The sequence below is a fragment of the Loa loa genome, assembly GCF_000183805.2.
Source record: "Loa loa unplaced genomic scaffold supercont3.23, whole genome shotgun sequence".
Lineage (NCBI taxonomy): Eukaryota > Metazoa > Nematoda > Chromadorea > Rhabditida > Onchocercidae > Loa > Loa loa.
This window is the reverse complement of record NW_018108203.1, coordinates 360672-380873: the sequence shown is the minus strand read 5'-3', so window position 1 is coordinate 380873 and position 20202 is coordinate 360672. Positions and strand designations below refer to the sequence as shown.

General features: G+C 32.5%; 4 protein-coding genes and 1 non-coding gene across 6 annotated transcripts; 3 read left to right on the top strand and 2 right to left on the bottom strand.

The window, feature by feature from the left end:
• Positions 1-1226: 1226 nt before the first annotated feature.
• On the top strand, positions 1227-5908 carry LOAG_00867 (the record flags this gene model as incomplete). Of its 2 annotated transcripts, XM_003136407.2 has the most annotated exons (8): positions 1227-1300; positions 1528-1621; positions 2563-2730; positions 3624-3804; positions 3949-4074; positions 4959-5047; positions 5311-5432; positions 5669-5908. In XM_003136407.2, the coding sequence occupies 8 exons, from the start codon at positions 1239-1241 to the stop codon at positions 5784-5786; spliced, it is 960 nt and encodes a 319-aa protein (XP_003136455.1). In that variant the 3' UTR covers positions 5787-5908. The 2 variants fall into 2 exon arrangements, with proteins under 2 accessions (XP_003136455.1, XP_020306966.1); XM_020445571.1 differs by lacking the exons at positions 4959-5047; positions 5311-5432; positions 5669-5908 and having other exon boundaries at positions 1239-1300; positions 3949-4229.
• Positions 5909-7031: 1123 nt separating this feature from the next.
• Positions 7032-8061, bottom strand: LOAG_00866 (hypothetical protein; the record flags this gene model as incomplete). The annotated part of the gene is made up of 3 exons (XM_003136406.1): positions 7032-7204; positions 7483-7651; positions 7882-8061. 3 exons carry the CDS (start codon positions 8059-8061, stop codon positions 7032-7034), a joined length of 522 nt encoding a protein of 173 aa, XP_003136454.1.
• Positions 8062-10006: 1945 nt separating this feature from the next.
• LOAG_00865 (MSP domain-containing protein) lies at positions 10007-10681 on the top strand (the record flags this gene model as incomplete). Its single annotated transcript, XM_003136405.1, has 2 exons — positions 10007-10108; positions 10457-10681. 2 exons carry the CDS (start codon positions 10007-10009, stop codon positions 10679-10681), a joined length of 327 nt encoding a protein of 108 aa, XP_003136453.1.
• A 1107-nt stretch (positions 10682-11788) lies between these two features.
• On the top strand, positions 11789-11860 carry LOAG_20020. The gene has a single exon. It is a non-coding gene; the product is annotated as a tRNA-Gly (tRNA).
• Positions 11861-13210: 1350 nt separating this feature from the next.
• Positions 13211-15275, bottom strand: LOAG_00864 (hypothetical protein; the record flags this gene model as incomplete). The annotated part of the gene is made up of 7 exons (XM_003136404.2): positions 13211-13395; positions 13685-13799; positions 13880-13943; positions 14231-14378; positions 14580-14682; positions 14974-15048; positions 15212-15275. 7 exons carry the CDS (start codon positions 15273-15275, stop codon positions 13293-13295), a joined length of 672 nt encoding a protein of 223 aa, XP_003136452.1. The 3' UTR covers positions 13211-13292.
• Between the last annotated feature and the right edge of the window lie 4927 nt (positions 15276-20202).

The following is a 20202-nucleotide window of genomic DNA, read 5'->3' as shown; positions in this document are numbered from 1 at the left end:
TTGAAAAATATTTATTGCCAGCATTTGCAAATGAAATACTCCTGCAGAATATCTGCTAATTTGTAAAAATTAATTAATAATTTGACAATAAATTTGGACATTCATTAAAATCTGCCCATATATCGAATTTGCAGCTCGTCAAAGCAATTAATTACCTTTAGAAGTTGACTTGTTTGATCACAAGTATTGAACTCACTAGCTAAGTTAAAAATGATAATAGTTGAATAAAGTTTAATTATCTAATAAATCAATTGAAGTTTTTCTTCGCATTCTGATACTTCAGAGTGAAATATTTCATCTGAAAATATTGAAGTTAAATCAACTTCAAAGATTTGTTTTGAATGCATTTTGAGGATTACATTTTTATCAATAAATGTTCATTCAGTTTCAAACAAATATATTCATAAATTGTCTTATCAATACTTTCATCTGATCTGAATCACATGTCTTCAGTTATATTTTGTCGTATTGTAATGCAACGTAAGGTATTCGATTATCTTACAGATTTTAATTTTGCAATGTTAATATATCCATAGATTGCCTTTCCTATATATCTAATTAAAGTTTCATTTGTATTAGTGATGAGATAATAATATCAAAGGGGATAACATCAATGACGAAGTTTTCAACGCTCTTCTTGAAATGCTTTAACCTTTCATTTCATTCACACTATTCGACTGTTGCAGAGATTCTATAACTTGTGGATACTTGCCGTATTCATAGTATTCTATTCGGTTTAATTTTCGAAATAGATAATTTACAAATGAAAAATAAAAATTCAAATAAAAATTCAAAGGCATAATAAATGCAAAATAAACAATTTGCTGAAACGAAAAGTTAAAATATCAATGATTGCCAGAAGTTATCAAAGGTTAAAAATATGTTGCATATAATAAAAATAATGATCTATTGTTGGATGCTTGGTATTAGCTAATTTATGAAATTGACCTGAACAAATTGAAATTTTCAATGGCAGTTTTACTTACATGTACAGTATTTGTGTTCCAAACATTTTGTATAATTAATCACATCAAATGGAATTTTGCCATTTGTTCATGTGAAACTTTTGATTCATTGCGGTACAAGGAAGAAAAGTATAAGGAAAGTTTCCCATGTGCAGTACAACGATTACCTATTAATGGATATACATTTTCTAAATTAGTAAAAATAAATGACGGCTGATTAAAGTGGGAATTATTTCAGATGCTTTTCGAAATCTTATCCGACGTGGAATACGTATGTGGGAAGAAGCCACATGTCTAAGGTTTCAGGAAAATGTACAAGCAAGAGATGTGATCAGGTATATTCCTTCTTCTATTTTCATTTTGATATTATTGTAGATACAATCTCTCGTGTTCATTTAGATGATACTCATCATTTGGAATAATTCAGTTTCTATTTAAAATAGTAAAATTTGTCACATCTCAATTTGCACTTTAATACGACTTAACCCTATTAAATTTAATTCAGATGGCTAACTATGTTATTCAAAATAATTGAAATGAAAAAAAGAGTAGTTTATTGTAGGTATGTACTTGAACGAGGTGATAGCTGTTTCACGGAATTTATTGGACGAAATGGCGGATATCAGGATATTATCATAGGAAGTGAATGCGCTGAAGTAAGAACTTTGTCTGACTTATTAAAATGTCGTTTTTTCCCTTTTCAGTTTTATTTTCACTCAGTTCATTTTTACTATTTTTTGATTAACTTTTCATAGAATTATTTGCATTGCTTGCTTGATAACTTCAATAATGACTTTCATGGCAACCTCTCTGCTCATATTCAATTGAAAAGAAAGAAAGTTTATTCCCAGAATCTTCCAAAAATTCACAAATACTAATAATGAATGCGTAAAAACTACGTCCATGTCAGCACCATATATGTATATTTGTGCATATGTATGTGTGTGTATGTACGTGTGTGTGTGTGTGTGTGTGTGTGTGTGTGTGCGTGTGTGTGTGTGTATGTGTGTGTGTACCATAAAAAGGCTGGTTTTAGAACCTAGTTTGAAATTTCACTCATTTTTGTTCGAGGGTAATAAATAATGGCGGAAAGGAAGGAAAGTTAATCAATTTAAATAATCTGAATAACGCTCCTTAGTTGAACATGACGAATAGTAATTTCAAAACGTACTTCAACAATCTCTCCTTTTTCAAGAACTGATTTTAAAAGTAGATTAACTGATGAATAAACCATATGTGAATTTAACAATGAGCACATTATGTAAATATTAATTTGAATATTTGATTATCTATGACAAAAATAACTATGGCGTGATAAATTTTTTTTTCAAATTGATGAAATATTTCTAAGGCAAGTAATACAATAACGTAACAAATTTAAAACTTGATTTCAAATGTAATTTTAAGATTCCTCGATGATTCTTATCTAGCCAAGTCTGGTATACAACAATACCGCCATCAGTACGATGTATATAATAATTAGAAAATCCTCGTAGTTTGTCCTCCATTGGTGACATATCTCACAGAACCATCTATCTTGTTAACTCCCTAGTGGAAAACAATCATACGATCAATGAAATATCTAGAATATCTAAAGGAATACGTTGTGGCGCACGAGACCGGACATGCATTGGGCTTTTGGCATACCCATCAACGCCCTGATCGGGATCAGTACATCTCAATCAACTGGAAAAACGTAATGGATGAAGCTACGGCATCTTTCATGCCATTCCGGAGTATGCTTCAAGCATTTGGCATTAGACAAGTAAGTTTTCTTTAGTGTAAACTTTAAAATTGGCTAATATACTTAGGGTGTCGTATTTTCATTTGTGAGAGACTTTTAAAATTTATCAAAAATTTGTTCATTGAAAAGTAAGAACATTTCCAAACAATTTACTGAAAATTCGAAAGGTCGCAAGTCAACGAGACATTTGCAATGAATATAACATTGTTTAAAATATTAACAGAAAATTTTCAGTATTTCAAAAGATATGTTAACAATTCGCAAATATCTTAGTTACGGTAAGTAAACATTTAGGGAATTGTGATAAAAGCCACTTGAGCAGGGAGAATTGCTTTCATTTTATTTCATATCACGACGATACGTAGAATATATTTCGACTTCTATCCAATTTATGCAATCCGGAATTTACTTTGCCTAACTTCTACTTTCATTCTTTCAATTAATTTCATTCCTCCTGCATGTCTTCTATCATTTTAATTTTAAAATTCAGCTTTACCTCAAAATCTAAAAATCAATTTAGTTCAAGTGTGTGACGGAAAGATGAAAGAACAAACATATGCAGGACCTGGGAAAACAAAAGGCAGAGCGTGCACTACTGATAAATTAAATGACAGATTCACTAAGGACACATCTTGGTGTCTGCAACTTTGTTCTGTTATAAAAAGACTCTTACAAATTGTTTGGTGTACAAGCATTAGGGATAAAGAATTATCTTCTATGATCTGACAATTCTCAATGATCAAGAATGCGGGAAATGAAGCATTTTAATATCTAAGATTTTTGGCACTAACAAGATAATTGCGCAAAATGAGTTATTTGCTAGTATTCTGGATCAATTTTACTATGAAACTTCCGCAGAAGAGCATAAAAGATTTCTTATTTTTTCTTTTTTTTTAATTCTTTTATATCTTTAGATATCACCCCGACGTATACCTTATGATTACGGGTCACTGATGCATTATCATGCTGTAGCGCATGCAATTCGTGTATCGGATTTTACTATTGTTCCCAAAGAATTGAAATATGTAACGACGATGGGTACCGAAAAAATGGCTTTTTTGGATGCCAAAGTGATCAATGATATCTATTGCCTAAGTATCCGTCTTCATATACAGACTCTCATTTATATATGCCAACTGCGCTTATTGAGATTAAGCAGTCAAAGATAAGATTGAACCTCAAGACTTAACAAAAAAAGCATCCAAACTCCTACTGAATTCGAACATACTCTGCTTACAGATGCCTGTGCAGGTCAAGGCCCGCGAAATTGTTTAGCAGGAGGCTATCCAGATCCGAATAACTGCAATCGGTGTCGATGTCCAGAAGGTCTTGGTGGTTACGATTGCAGTATACTACAGCCATCGAGTAAGAGGCATCTGAAAAATAATTTCTTCCAACTTTCATGTTTAATTATGCAAATAATCAGTAAAATTCGTATTGTATTATATTAATCTTGAAAATATACAAAAACAAGAACAAAATCCACGTGCGCCTTAATGAATTCCATGTGCACTTTGATGTCACACATATTTTCATTTATTATGGAAGATTCGTTTCAACCTTGAATAATTAAAGTTCTTTTTTTGAGCAGAAGATTTCAAATAAGATAATTTATGTATGATATAGACCATTATTACTGATGCTAATAAGCATGGATCCCAGGTGTTTCACTTCTCCTCTCACTCTTTATCGGAACTGGTTTTGAGATTAATTATATCCTGCGAAAGGAATTACTCGAAAACAGGTTCATTTCGAATACGAAGGATACTGTGCGAATGCTTTACGAGGGAGAGGGAAAGGTTGGGAAAGCAAAGAGGGATTTACCATTTGCAGATCTAAATTTCATTCATCATTCACCATTAGTGCTGATTGCAGATGATATGTATGGATGTGTACAAGTGCGAATATCGATTAGGAGCATCTAGCACTATGTTTGTAGTGCGGGGAAACGCGGGAAGGAAAGACTCTATGCACAAAAAATTTTAAAATTTGGGAGAATTTCTACTGATATTTCAATCATCAAAGTAAACCTGTGTTGTGCACTGATTCAGAGTGCTAAGATTTAGGAAGAATAGAACAAAATGGAAATGCAAAACTGAAGAGAGAAAAGAGAGAGGTAGGAGATGATAAAGTCTAGGGCTCTTGAAAGGATTCTAAGGCCAGTGGAATTCAAAGAAACTAAGAGGACTAATAAAAGTTTTAATGAAGATTACTATTGCTGACTCAATTCGGAGAAAAAACTTTTCCAGTATGTGGCACTGAATTACACGCAACAGATAAATGGCAAATATTAACCAGTCCAAAGGGTGGAAATATCGATTGCTATTGGAGGATATCGGTAAGCCTATATGAATTTTTGATCGATTAAGGCACTGGACCAGTAGTATCACTGATAGTTTCACTTATGCATCGATATATTGCTTAATTACTCACTTTATTTATTATCTTTATTAAATCACTCATAGCGCTCCTTGTTTATCTTTCTGTAAAATTACAGCAAGGCGGCTTTCTGCTTCATCAATATCCTTTTCGTTATTCCTGTGCTCATCTTCTATAAAGAAGGTAGTTTCACCTTTGGTAAAATCGATTGAATTATTTCAGGTTCCGGTTGGAAGTCGAATACGTTTTCGTCTTAGTGACGGAGAATTTCCATGCTCATACGGGTGCCAGTCATACGTAGAAATTAAGCATAAACTTGACGTTAGGTTGACTGGTTTTCGAAGGTATCAATTTTTCTCTATCATTCGAATTTATTTGTCTCTATGATCGTACGAATATGATTGTTCACAGCGAGAAATAGACGTGACCTCAACGTGTCCTTTTTTGGTTACTATTTTGAATAATCTGGTGATATTTGCAACTGACAAGAGGTTGACTTTAATCTTTTTTTCTTTACAAATATTTATTTCTTCCTTAATTGTTTCTTTCTCTAATTATCAACGATTTCTATCGATTGCAGTTGTTGTTATCGACCAAAGGAAGATTCGGTGTCGGAGGGCAATCAAATTTTCGTTATCTATCATCCAAATGGGAAGGTAGCACGATTCACTCTTCGATACATCAGACAACAGTTCTAATGAATCCATATTAGCTTAAATAATGATACCGGATTAGTTTACTTGTAGATTCAGGCATGAAGGATGTGATTAAAAGTGATTGGAATTGTTCATTAGGGAATGTCCTTTAATTAAGATGTGTACCTGAGCAGTATTGTACTGATTTTTTTTTCATTCTCAACTTTGTTGAAATCTTCAATGTAAGCATTGCATCTTTTATCATCCGATAATGTTAAAGATAGTAATATTCGTAACGAATATTTGAAATATACTCATAAAAGGCTTTCATGAGTCAAGTTTATCAATTTACTTCTTACTTTAAATAATTGTTCAGAAGTTTGCTGAAGCCTCTCTGTAAAAGAGCTAAAGTTATATTAGAGCTCAAGTCTTAACTGTTAGATTTAAGACTGACAGTTCATAGGTGAGAAAGGAAAATGGTTGAGTAATTTCTGCTTGGACAAAAACTCCTCGCATGTAACGTAATGTTATTAAAGCTTTTTATTACTGGTACTTTATCTTACGTTTGCTTTCCGTCCACACTATATTTCACGTCAGAAAAAACTGAATACTTCTATATGTTATGGTGCTGTGAGACTTTAAACATAGCTGAAATTTTGTAACATATGAATAATACTTAAATTGTTGATTTAACACTACGATATGCTCGTTTGTCAAATTAAACATAATGCAATCATATGAGTTAATTTATGAAGCTAATAGCCATTGTCCCGAGTAATAAATAGTTGATTGGAAAATTGTGAATCCGTTGAAAACCTCACTGCTTCAGTTTTATTTTTGTAATTTGGGGTTTTATATGGAAGACTTTCCGATTTCTACTTACTTAGACAAAAAAATGACATACAATGTAAAAGATTTAAATAATTAAACTGAACAGAAGTCAAGACAAGTTCTCCTTTTGTTTTCTATTACTTGATCATTAAAATTTTTTCTATAGTTGTCACTGCCATTTAATAATAATGATTTGTTTGGTAAAGATATGAATCGCCCCAATTGTAAAAAGAAAGTAGCAATGTTGATAGCTGCGAATAAATATCCTGAATAAATGCTTGCAATAATAGCATCATAGGAATAGATTAAAGCATTAACAGAAGTCAAATATTTCAATATTTTATTTGAAATCTTAATTAATGTCATTAATGAGGCCATTTTGGGTTGTTTACGTTTTGATTATAAATAATGGTGATGATGATGATGATGTCATACTGAAATGACATTATCCCTTTTCGGCATTCATTTTCTTTAGATTCATAATTCACATTGTATCAATGAAGCCTTGGCTTCCTTTGATGCATTCCGTTGCTTCTTGACTTTCCTTCTAAGAGTAACAAATATTCGCCAACGGATTGCAATAAAAGTGCAAAATCCAGCAATGATTAAAATGGCTAAATAAATGATCGCTGAACCGGCAACTTCGAAAACTGAAAATTATGTTCATGAATGAATCCACCATCATCATTATCATCATCATCATCATCATCATTCATCATCATTCATCATCATCATCATCATCATCTTTCATGAAAGTGACAGAAAGGGAGGATATGATATGAAGAATTTCCACAAATGTTCTGCAACTATCCTATATATCCTCTTTCCTTTCACTTTTCTATCTGCTGAATTCTTCTATCTAAAAATATAACCAGCTTTTTTTCAATCTTAACATTTTTATTAAAACTGTGTCTTACAGTTATGATACTTTCACTTAAAGTGCCTGTTATAATCTGCTTTAAATTTGTTGGCTCTAGTTCTTTCCTATCACTTGTTCTCAATCTAATTAACAGCCAAGACTCACTATCAACTCGATTGCTGTAACAATAAAGTAGGTGATATGCAAGTGCAATCAATAGCGAGATTAAGATGGCTAGCTGAAATTGCCATTGATATTAATAATATTGATATCATTTATGTTCGACGTTCAACTAATGATGGATGCGAAACCCTTATTATTATATTGAGTGCATGTAAGAAATTTGAGAAGACTCGAACAGAAAAAGCAATTAAATGAAGAACTTTGATCAGAAGAAGCAAAAGATGTAAATTCTAGAAGGGATTCTGAATGGTGAGATTCTTACTAAGTTAAAAATATTGGGATTACCGTTGCTCCAAGTAAGGGCCAAATAAGATTCTCCTTTATCACGGAAAAAGCCGCGAAAATGGCAATAAGAATGAATAGGATGAAACAGAAATAGTCTGCAAGAGCATGCACACCTTTACCTTTCTGCATTATAGAAAATAGCAATAGGAATATAGCCAAGAGAATATTAACTACCGACATAAGGCACATACACAACTGCAATATAAAAAGTGTTTTTTAAACAATGTATAAAAATTGCAACCAAAGATACATTCCGGATAACTTTATTCGGTATTGCCGGAAAGTCATTCAATTTAATACCTTCATTACACTTCGTTAATCCACTTCATTCAATTTAATACCATCATTACACTTCGTTAATTCACTTCTAAGTAACCAAATAAATGGCTATTTTTTTTCTCTGTGTATGTGATACTGGGTTACCCAAAAAAGATACCGAATAGATCTAGATGGTTATTATATGTCGTAATGTCCACTACGAGGTGACTAACATTGATTATACAAAGTGACGGAGCTAACCTTTATCGAAAAGAAGCATATTTTGGAATGATGAGACATAATAGAATGGAACAATTGTTAGTGCTGAACAAAAATTATAGTTTAAGAAAGAAATGGAATGAAATTATACTATTGAGTGATTCATACTTATTTCAAAAAAATAAACTTTGCAGTTACTGATAACAAAATATTTTAAACAATTTTAATTCTTCACAGTATTACTTTCAAATCATTGAAATTACACATTAATCATTCAATAAAAGCAAAAAAAAAAAGTGAATTCGAGAACTATTATCAAGGGCTTGATGATATAAAATAGCAAACAATTGAAAAAAGTTGATTATATATATCTTTTTCAGTGTCTCCTGCAAAAAATACAAATGTTACATTGGCAAAGGAAAACAAAAATGTGAATCACTGCATTGAATTTGCGCCATTAAATCGGCGGAAAAGACGATTTAATATTTATTGGCTTGAAGAAATAATTATAATATGCAATGATACAATTGATCCAACCTGTTATTGAGAATGAAAAATTATACAATAAATGATTCATTGAAATGTGTCATCCATGAATGCTTTCATTATGTCATTTAAAGCAAAATGTAAAAAATTTTCAATTTCAGTATGCATACGATAAATAACAATTTCGATTTTCCAATTTAATTTTACCTGAGATCAAGTGGGATATTTTGCATATTCATGCATGTAGTTCATACAATTCAAATACTTTTCCGGAAGCTACTTAATTAATTTAGAACTCACTTTCCAATTTTTTTTTCTTTAAAGATTAATTCTCCAAAAGAATCAGTACCATCTCTTAGAAGTATCTAATGCTGGTTGAAGTAGAAGGAAGGACTGAGAAAGAAGACGGATAAATTTAAAAGGCTAATGTTGCGTAACAATATTTTGTAAATATTTAATCACAAGTCTGATTGCACATTTTATTCTGTTCTTGTTGTCTTCAGCACTATCTTCTACTAATTTTCAACCGAAAGATAACAATATTTATTGAAAATTTGAAATGAAATGATCGGAATATCAGTGACAAATTGATATTGTCCATCTTTCTGCAATCTAATAATCAATCCTACTGTCACATCAAATCAATCTTTCGATTGTTTTTGCAGTAAGACTGGCACGATTCAAAATGATTATTGGTGAGATTATTTTAAAATTTAGTTCCACTGATGAAATGAGGAAAGATTTTGAACCAATCCTGCTACAGGTACTTTAAGTGAATAAGTTAGAGCAGTTTTTCTTTTTGAAACCCGAACTTGGAATTGTTTTATATTTTCTCCCTCAGTTACTGAACATTATTATTCTAGACTTTTCTTCTTGGAGTTAAATTTTGTCAAATTGTCAAGGATTGTCAAATTTTCACATTCTATCTAAGAATATAAATGAGATTGTTGTAAGTGTTGAAATTCTTGGAATGATGCTATCACAAACCATACTGCACACACGGAATGACTCATAAATTATTTTAAACAAATTTTGCATAAAAGAATCGTAGCATTAATGTAGTGATCATTGTGAATTTCCTCAATTGTACCGTTTAACTGCAACTGTTTAGGAGGCTCATTTTAATTTTCGTTATAGGACGAAAAAGGAAAGAACGAATTGCATGGCACTTAATATCGACCCATCCGAAGTTACTTTTCCCGCCGCTGGCGGAACTGTAACTGTTAATATTATCAACCAGACGGAGAGTCGTTTAGGTTTTAAAGTAAAACTTTTATCAGTCCATATTCCAAATTATTATTTTGCTGATGTACACTTAAAGCATTTCATTAATATTTATTTATAAAGATCAAGAAATCACTGTAATCTATAAAAATGATAGAATTGGATTAATTAGCGATACAGGAAGTTTCGAGGTAATATTACCTAGAAAATTTTGGCATGTCAAGACCTATAAGTCATTCCAGGACTTGTTAATAGACTAGTAAATGGACTTGTTACTTTCCTATTTTCAATTCAAGTTTTCATCCAGGTTCGAAACACCTTTCTCAGTAAAATAATCAAATGAAAAGAGACTAGAAGTTTGCATTTATGATTCATAGAAAAAATGTAGGTAAAATCAACAAACAATGAACATTATCGTGTCACGCCGGTATATGGATTTGTTACCAAAGGTAACAAAACTGAATTAACAATAATGCGCTTGCAAGGACCACCTAAGGAAGATAAATTTGTGGTGCAATGGGCTGAGGTACCGGATGAAGAAGATGATCCTCAAGCACCTTTTAAAGCTGGAGCTCAAGCTGGTGAAGTGATTTTACCCGTAAAAGCTGAATAAACTTGCCACTGATCTTTATCTTCATTCCTTTTCTACTATTTTATGTTCACTATAGAAGTAATAATCATTGTCTGATACACAACAAACATATTATTCTTTTAATTTCTCAAAAACAATAGTATGTAATATCTCTCCACTTTTCATATATTGTTTATGTGGATTCACGTGAAATATTATCAGAGAGAAAAGAAACAAAAAACAAATCGCTTGATATTAACATGTATAAAATTTGTAATTTAATTTCACGTCTATACAATCTATGCTAATAATTTCACATCTATGACATCAATTTAATTTCACATTTCTCACTTTTATGTCGCATCATTTCAAATCATTTCTTTTCAACATTTTTTGTTCATTTGTAAATGATCTATCCTTGAATAACATGTTATCTTTATGTTTTCCATCAGAATGCCTATATTCATAAACATTAATTTCGAAGGAATAAATTTAAATTTGTACCCTTTTTTGTCACCTGAAAAAGTCACATTTCAAAATCTGATTTATTCAAATTTTTACAAGTTTTGATTAACGCACATTATTTAAATGTTTCATGGTGCTTCAATAAAAATTTATTGCTAATAATGATCGGGTTCAAGGACGAATGAATTCGATCAAAATTCTGATTTCTACTCGAGGATACAATATATGCTTGGCATATATTGTACTATTTCCTGACCGCTATTTGCTGAAATTGACGATTTTTTTAATGCGATGAACAAGACACCGTTTTCAAAAAAAAAAAAATTTGCATATTACAAAAAAGATTGTTACACTAAACGTCGTACCGTTTACAGCTTAAAGTAATTGGATCATGAAATAAGTTGTTCATTAAACGATAATTGGAATGTAAGTGACATTTTAATGAACTTGGCTAATAATTGTCCTAATTCGAAAACGTAATTATAAGCTCTTTCGGCATATAAAACCAATAATTTATGATTGGTCAGATATCGAAAACAAGCGACCTAACAATGGAAACAAACGTCGCGGCGTAACTGAGTTTATTTGTGACAAATGAACTTATAGAATCTTTAAATCAGAATAAAAATATGGAAGGAAATTTAAGAATATGAAGATGACGATTTGGAATTATCCCCTATAGAAGCGTCAGTGGTGTAATGGTCAGCATGGTTGCCTTCCAAGCAATCGACGGGGGTTCGATTCCCCCCTGACGCACTCGAGGTTTTTCTCTCTTTGGCTACACTTTTGCAGAAGAAAGTGCTGGTTTTAGTGGTACTTGAAATGTCGCATGACATGCCCAACCGATTCTAAGAATGGTAGATTTCAATCTGTATTGAAATGTCATGACAATTTTTTGCAAGGGAATTGTTACTCTCAAGGAATCGTAACGATCACCACTGGCTTCCTTCGTGCCCTCTTAACTTTCGATAAACAAATCATCCGAATGCATTTATACGTTGACTTTGCATCAGCATTCAGTGTGATCACATTGGTTCTATTCTCTCCAGCCTTATTCTACCACTACAAATCGGGACAGTAACACGGTACGTCCATGCGTAGAATTTTTTTGGTACATGTATTGGTTGAGGGATGATCCGTACAGGAATGCGTCATCTGAGGACTGATAATATTCTCAGAACAGAAGGGTTATGATATTTTTACGACTCTTCTTTATTCAGTTTATTGCTGGAGAAAGACAAAGAGGTTAACCAAGTGAAATTTGCAGAAATCATCAGAACAGGAAAGTTCTCCAACATAGCACGAAACATATTGGATGAAAATACCTTCATGAATTTTTCTGATGAAATCTGTTTCAAACTTAGTTGATACCCTTCCAACGAACTATTTTCATGTAAATACAGCGTAGATTTCCGCTTAAATTGCAGAACAACATGCATTCTCTGACGCTTCGAAATTTTCACCATCATAGCTGGTTTAATGCACCGTACCTAATGAACAAAGTGATAATACTTCAGTATGCTACTATGTCAGTGACACCGCATCGCACCCTCTAAGTTTTAACTTGAATTTTAATAAGTAAACTGGATGCTGAAACACCTGGGCTACAAATCCTGTTAGAATTAATCTCACCGTCTGTGTGATGCATGTCTGTATAAGGCAGCTATGATGTTGTGTGATGTTGTGCCTAAATGTTTCAACGGTTTGATTGTACAGATAAGTATATTATCAACAAAATTGTACAAATAAACACAAAGATAAAAAGCAATGGCCGGTTACTGAACAAAAAATGCGAGGTAACCGTCACCTTTTTTCTTTATAATTCCCTTTTTTCTTTTATCACTCGAATAAATGATCATTTTATTGTCCGATACGAAGCATTCTTGAAGTACCGATCTACTTTGCGTTATATAAAGAATATCGCCTCTCCAACTTTTTTCTTGAAATGTGTTCCTTAAACGACTATGAAAAAGGATAGACCAAACCGTATTTTAAATTCAGGAAAGAATTAACTGGCACCAAAATTACTCCTAGCTTTATTCCCCTAGATATGTCTCCTTATATAATCATCAATAAGTGCTCATCACTTATTTTGCAATCAATAAAAGCGTTTACCCATCTCAGTACTCTGTTGATCGCATTTAATCTTCCAATTCTAACAGCATTATAGCGTATTGACATGATATATTCACAAATCACTCATCACAAATTGTGAATCCAGACGGCTTCGACTGAGACGTGCATGCATAAGCTTACGAACCAACTCCCCTTTGCGCTTCTTCAAATCGTGGCTGTAAATGACTTTCTGTTTTGAAGAGTCCCTAGCGTAATGTACAATTTAAAATTTTCCCATTCTGCTAAAGGTTGCCATTGACAATAAAGTGTATTGAAAGCAGTCGAAAGTATGAGAACAAATAGTCAGAGATAAAGATAAAGAATTTTTCGTGACTGTTAGATGGGCTCGAATCTCATTAACATCATCAGGATGAACATAAAATCTATTCCTGGGAAGATTAATATCAGCATGACTGATTATAAGTGATCGGAATAAAATGTTGCACATTGAAAAAAAAAACTCACTATATTTGATGTTTAACCGCCAATGGAATGTCAACATATGCAACAGTACTCAGTTTATCATTTAGTGACTTTTCATCCACTTCAAAAGCTTGCACCTCATCTAACAGCAACTGCACTGAAACATGAAATTAATTCCTGGTTAATAAATGTCAAAACGAATCATAAGAAATACCCTAAGTAGAACGAACATCTTACATTCGTTTTGTGCACTTTCAATATCCCTACGTGTATCATCCATGTCGTCGTTGTCACCAAATCTCTAAAACAATTAACTTTACCAGTAATTTCAACTCGCAAATTACTTCTTGATTGAAATATTACAAAACTCGAAAATAACTTATTAGCAGTAACTGCCGTTCACAGAGAAGTGATATATCTTCTAGTCTATGCATTACATCATTAAAATGACTTTTGTCCCTTAGTTATAGATGAAAGATTTTTCGTACCTTAACTATAGATGAAAGACTTTTTGCACTTTACCTATAGATAAAAGTAAAAGAAACTGATTAATTAATCAGCATGCAAAAACAGCAAAGAAAGACTTACCGTACTACGCAACATTCCTAATGTTTCTTTACAAACGCTAACAGTACTTTTAACATCTTTTGCTGCTTCAATTTCCAATTGCAATTCGGTAGCCTGCTTCTCCGTTTCTTCGTTTATTGCGCATATTTCTTTACACATCGCATCAAATCTAAACAATTGTTAACATTTTACAATATTTTGGAAGATGGAAAGGAACAACTAATATAGAATGGAACAGACGGCAATTTAAACAAAGTACAAGTAATATATGAGTGATCATATGATCTGAGAAGACGATTTTGGAAGTTCGAGCAGTAATTCGGCAAAAAAAGAGGAATATTAAGCTAACAGCGTCGACCAGAATGCTTACCTGTCGATCAATTCAACATTTAACTTTTCTATTTGAATGCAAGCGAATCTTTCAGCATCTAAAGTGGCAATTCTTATTCTGTTAGCAGCTATTTTCGCCCTTCCTGCAAGCAGTGAAGCCTAAAGAGAAGACTGCTGTGATACTATATCAATCAATAACACATCTGTAACTATCAATGAATGTGCTATACCTACCAATGTAGGTATACTAGACACAGTTTCCCATCAATTTCCAGAAAAACACTTTCAACTTTAAGTGTGAATCTTATTAAAATCATTTGATAATCAGAAGTGCCACGAATGTCCCAAGTAATTCAAAGTATTATTAGCAACCGTAAAATTAATATGTGCCATCGAGTGAAAATTTTGAAATTTAAAAAGGAGACCAGACAAACCCTCAGCAATCTCCGATGTTAACGTGGCCAAGTGTTTGTTGGAGCTGTCGAATTTTTCTTTCAGGCGAGCGACTTCTGCAATAAATAGCAGTAATATGCAAAATGGGAGTGAGAATAAGTATCGAGAAAGGGCTACTTATTCTACTGATTAACTAAAAGCTAAAGGACCGCCTCCCGTCTTTTAAAAAGTCCAAATAATGGGAATGCTCAAGTAGGATCAAATGTGATAGATGATAACCTGATTTCTTACTGGATATAGCTTTTTGTAGCTCAGCAACTAATTCGTCACTTCTCGCATCCATTCCTGCAAGCATCACGAGATATCTTCGTCATCCCACAAATCTCACGACTATGCTGTTCATCCCACCAATACCTCTCTCTACCCACACTTACTCATTATAATTCCTTTAAACTACATATCCCTTCACTCCAGAATATAACACTGAGTAGTCTCGCAGTCCAAATACTTGAGCTGTTAAAAAGTGCCTATTTCACTTTGCCAATCCATCCAGTCTAACCTATTAAACAGTAACTTCCAACTAGACAAACAGTAACTCTCAACGTTTTTAATAATAATAATTGGTAATGATAAAAATAGCCGAAATCAATAATTAACATCAATAATACCACTCAAATAACCATTACCAATGAAGATTGAGTTCTGCACTTTGTTCCTTAAAAAGAATTGCACATAATGATGAGAATACAAGACGACCAGCTGGTCGGTTGAAATGTATTCTAATGATCTATATTTGTTCTCATCGCATATCTAATCATAACTCTGATCATGAACAGAACAGGCATTGCTTAAATCTTGAATACCAAACCTCTGTTAAAGTGGGATGCACCCTTCCATGCCTTCTTTTAGATTTTTGATAAAGTAATGAATAGTAATGATAAAAGTAGATAAGGTATGTCAACCGATGTTTAGCATTTGTTTTCTTTGTTGTTAGCCATTCGTACCTCTTTTAATCGATGAAATCTAATAAATTGTTATTGTCAATTGATTTGATATTTTGATAGCTAAAATATCACCAGAATTTTCTTTACCATATACGCCGTGAGCGTTGAGACATAAACGACAGCGAATGATTCACTGGAGATATACAAGTCATTTGTTTTTAAATTGGGAAACACCGTGAAGAAATCATGAATCGCTTCCCAAGCATCATCAGTTGTCTCAAAAAGTCATGGAAAATATCCTGGTATGAAAACCCAACTTTTCGTGGTGACTCGATGTATCAGCTAGTAATTCAGTCATTTCATTAAAATTTTCGAAGTATTTTCCAAGAAAATTCAATCAATAAGCAATGATAGAAATCTATTCCAAACATTCAAAACATACATTAATTTACACTCTTAATATTGTAATATCAGAGAGAGTATGTCATAACTGTTACCTTGTTCCATAAGAATACGTTTTCAAACGGAGTAACTCCATCGGGGTTTAGATGAGATGGATCATTTTCAGTTAATAAATCACCCAAAGAACTGCACCCCGAGCTACCGTTGAAGCAAATTATGAGCAGGTCAGTGTTGAATGTGATTCCACAAATCTAATTCATTTGCCATTAAGAAATTTGAAAAAAGTAGTAAAGCCTAAAAAGTTATTGAAATTTCTGCAAGCCAGCTTTAAGTAGTCTTATAGCATGAAGAAAACTTTTCACCAATAATGGAGACAATTTCCTTCGGTAACTCTCAAATATCCGAATAGTGATTGAAACTGACGATGTATGTCAAACCAGGTAAATCGAATATCTGAACAGCCAACTGACTTGATACTGAAATTACTGAAATGGGTAGCTGAATACCGGTTTCTGATAAAATTTAAGTGGAAGGAAATCATTTTAAAAAATATCTGTGAGACATTTCACAGACAAACAACAGGGCAGTCGGTTATTCGGTCTAGTATATCTGGCACTGAATGCCAAAAATACCAAGACTGTGCATGTCTTTCCTGAAAAGGATCTACACTTCTTTCATTAGCCGATAAGGTTATCACTGTACTTGCAACACTGCGGAAATATATTGTCACCTTCTTCTGCTTGTCATTCCCGCATAAAGTTTCAAGCCATTAAACAAATTATGAAATAAGCAAAATGATAGTTTGAACATAGTACCCTTATTACAACAGTTCTTCATGTACGTATTGGGCAATAAGCCGTGCACAATCTGAATCCGTTTTTGCTACAACAGTACTCTAACTATCGACGATAAGATACTTCATCAGCTGACAGAATTCTTGATAAATTCTGTTCTCATCTATACCATATGAAATCAACTAATCCCATTCATTGAAATATATCCATGCATAGAATCATAACCGAGAAATTAGCATAAATTCTACTCAGATAAGGTGAATCAAGAAAAAAAAGTTATCGATGAAAGCGGAACGAACTATTTGCCGAACAAACCGTTGTGATACAATTCAATTGGCAAAACACTGTTCATCGCTTCATAGTCTAATAATGAATTGCCCAAAACTATGCTAGCTAATTCCGGAATTTCAGAAACTATTTGAAAAATCAGCTTTATCGATTAGATTGAAATTTAATGAAATACCGATAAATATGTTCCTATTTTCCCTTTGAAGAAGCCGGTTTGGACACCAAATCACATCAAATCAGCTTTGTTGTTTTAGTCTGCACTACTGAAATCGCTCCAAAATGCATACTTCCAGACTGATACATCAGACTGATACAGTGAACTTTCCGGATATCCGTACGTACCACATGCATACTGAAGAAGCACTTCTGTGAATGATTGGTATGTAGAGAAGTTCCTTTTCGAAATCAAAATATGACATAATTCAAATAGGCAACATCTCCGTATATCCATTCCACGTACGTAAAGAAATGTCATGGACACGTGGCGTGAAATCAACAGCTTTAGCGTGGTTTCCCATATTCGAACATTAATTCTCCTTCACAACACTTCGATCAGAATTGGAAATCTTAAATATTAAATTTCGTTCGTTATTTTTTTTGCAAAATCCAAGAAAACTTGAACATGGGGGATACTTTCAAATTCATTCCACCATTCCTAAATTCAGATTTCAGATGCTAAATGTTGTTGAAATTAAGGACTTATTAATTAATTTCAAAACCAGTAATAGAGCATAACAGTTACCGTAACTTTGACAAAATATGCATAAAGAATTTTGCAAAAAATTAGAGTCGATTGCTGTTTTGTAGAAATCTCTGATGGCATTCAATAAACCATTCAACACCCTGAATGACACTTTTTATTAACAGCTATTAGTTATTAAAAAATTATTGAAGGAAAAGGAAACAATGATACTTGCCTTACTCCCATTATATGCTGCTTCAACATTTGATGAATAACCAGTGCCTGGGACTATTTCCAGAAATAACATATTGGCAACCTGTATGAATACCATATTATTACTGATAAACTATTTTAACAGCTTACAGAATGGAATATCTATGCGGGAAATATGTCAGTTCATGAAACGGATTGTGAGCAACAAAATTACAGCCGTATTCAGACCTAGCTGATTATCACTACTGTGATTCAGGAATCAGAAATGAATTATTATTACAAATACTCCGAATTGTTCAGTCCACATATCACATATCCATTTGAAGTCAAGAGATTCCAAGTAAATAGTCTGAGAATAATGGTGGATGGAATTTTCATGAATTCCCATTATCATGAATACAATCTGCTACCGTCACTCTTTACTGTTCAATGTTTAACATCAAAATCGTAATGATACTAAGAGTTCTCCCCAAATTTATGCTATGAAATGAATTTTTCGTCAAAATAAAAGGAAAAATAAGAAAGTTGATAATAGAAAAGCACCAATTATCGTCTCAGTTAAAAAAGCAAAAATTAAATTGAGCATGATGTATCTAAGTAAAATGATGTTACTTGATGTAAATGAACATATGATAATGATATATGATAATATCTATATGATAATAACATTCACTTGCCCATTTAAAGAGCAAAATTTAAGAAAAGCAACTCCTTTGATTTAGAGAAAAAAAAGTACTTTTGGCCACTGTAAGTAGAATTAGCCATAGAGCTGACCATAATCATAATGGTCTGTAATGACAACATATTACTACTCCCGGTTTTAGGCTTAATAAATAAACTAATACAAGATATCTGGAGCTGGAAATTGGAGTTTTTTGAGTAATCAAATGATCTTCCAAAAGCTTACAATACCTATTTCTTGTTATTTGTCATCATATCGTTCCAAATATGTAAATTGAAGGAGCAGGAAGTTGAAAATGTCGGAGCGATCGAGTCGTCCCGACAAATACAGACTACTATATTGTGAATCATAAGATTGAATAAAAATTCTCAAGAATTATTTCCATTCTTTTCTTTGCGTATATCACCGAATATCATCTGTTTTCGCCCTCAATACATTTATCTTTTCCGTCTTCATATTGTTAAGTCTCTAACAGGTTTTATGGCCAGTATTTTTCAATTGTGTTTATTCCTGCTGTTTTATAATGATATCACATTGATTTGAAAAAAATACTTTAACTCAAAAAAGCAACAATTTTATTGATAATATGTTTATGATGCAAACGGAATTTTAATAAAAATAAACAAACTGTCTAGAAATAGGTAATTGCTGGATAATTTTAGCAAAATTTCCAGTAGGAATGGGAGGATCCTTTATTTTAGTGAATTCTTTTCCTCATTCTAATAAGCCATTATGGAAGTGAAAGTGGCGTTGTTATAAAATTGACTCTAATTTATTTCCATTCTCTCCACTTTTTCTTTTTTTTCTTGAACTGAATAAAACAAACTTTTGATAGCCATAGGTAGTAAGGTATAAAACTCAGATGTATGTGTAATTAAGCACGTGACAAAACAATAAATTATTGTAACAATTAAATTTTGATAACAGTCAACACAAACAATATGGCCACAGCATTGAGTAACATTCCTGAAAAACAATTTGATAGAATCAAAGGAAATATTATTTGATTTCTTTTTAAAAACGAGCAAAAATCATTTAATAAGGATGATTAGAAAAACACTGCATATTTTCCAAACTTGTTATTTCGCCCACATTTCTTTTCGGTAATGGGAATTGAGATTTTGATTAGAAGAGATATTAAAAATAGATTTTTAAACAATATCGATTCATCATATACCGAAATGGGGAGGGATTTATAGTTCAGCAAGTGGAAAGTTGAAAGTTTTGCTTTTCAGGAGATAAATCATTACTGTTATGATTGGTCA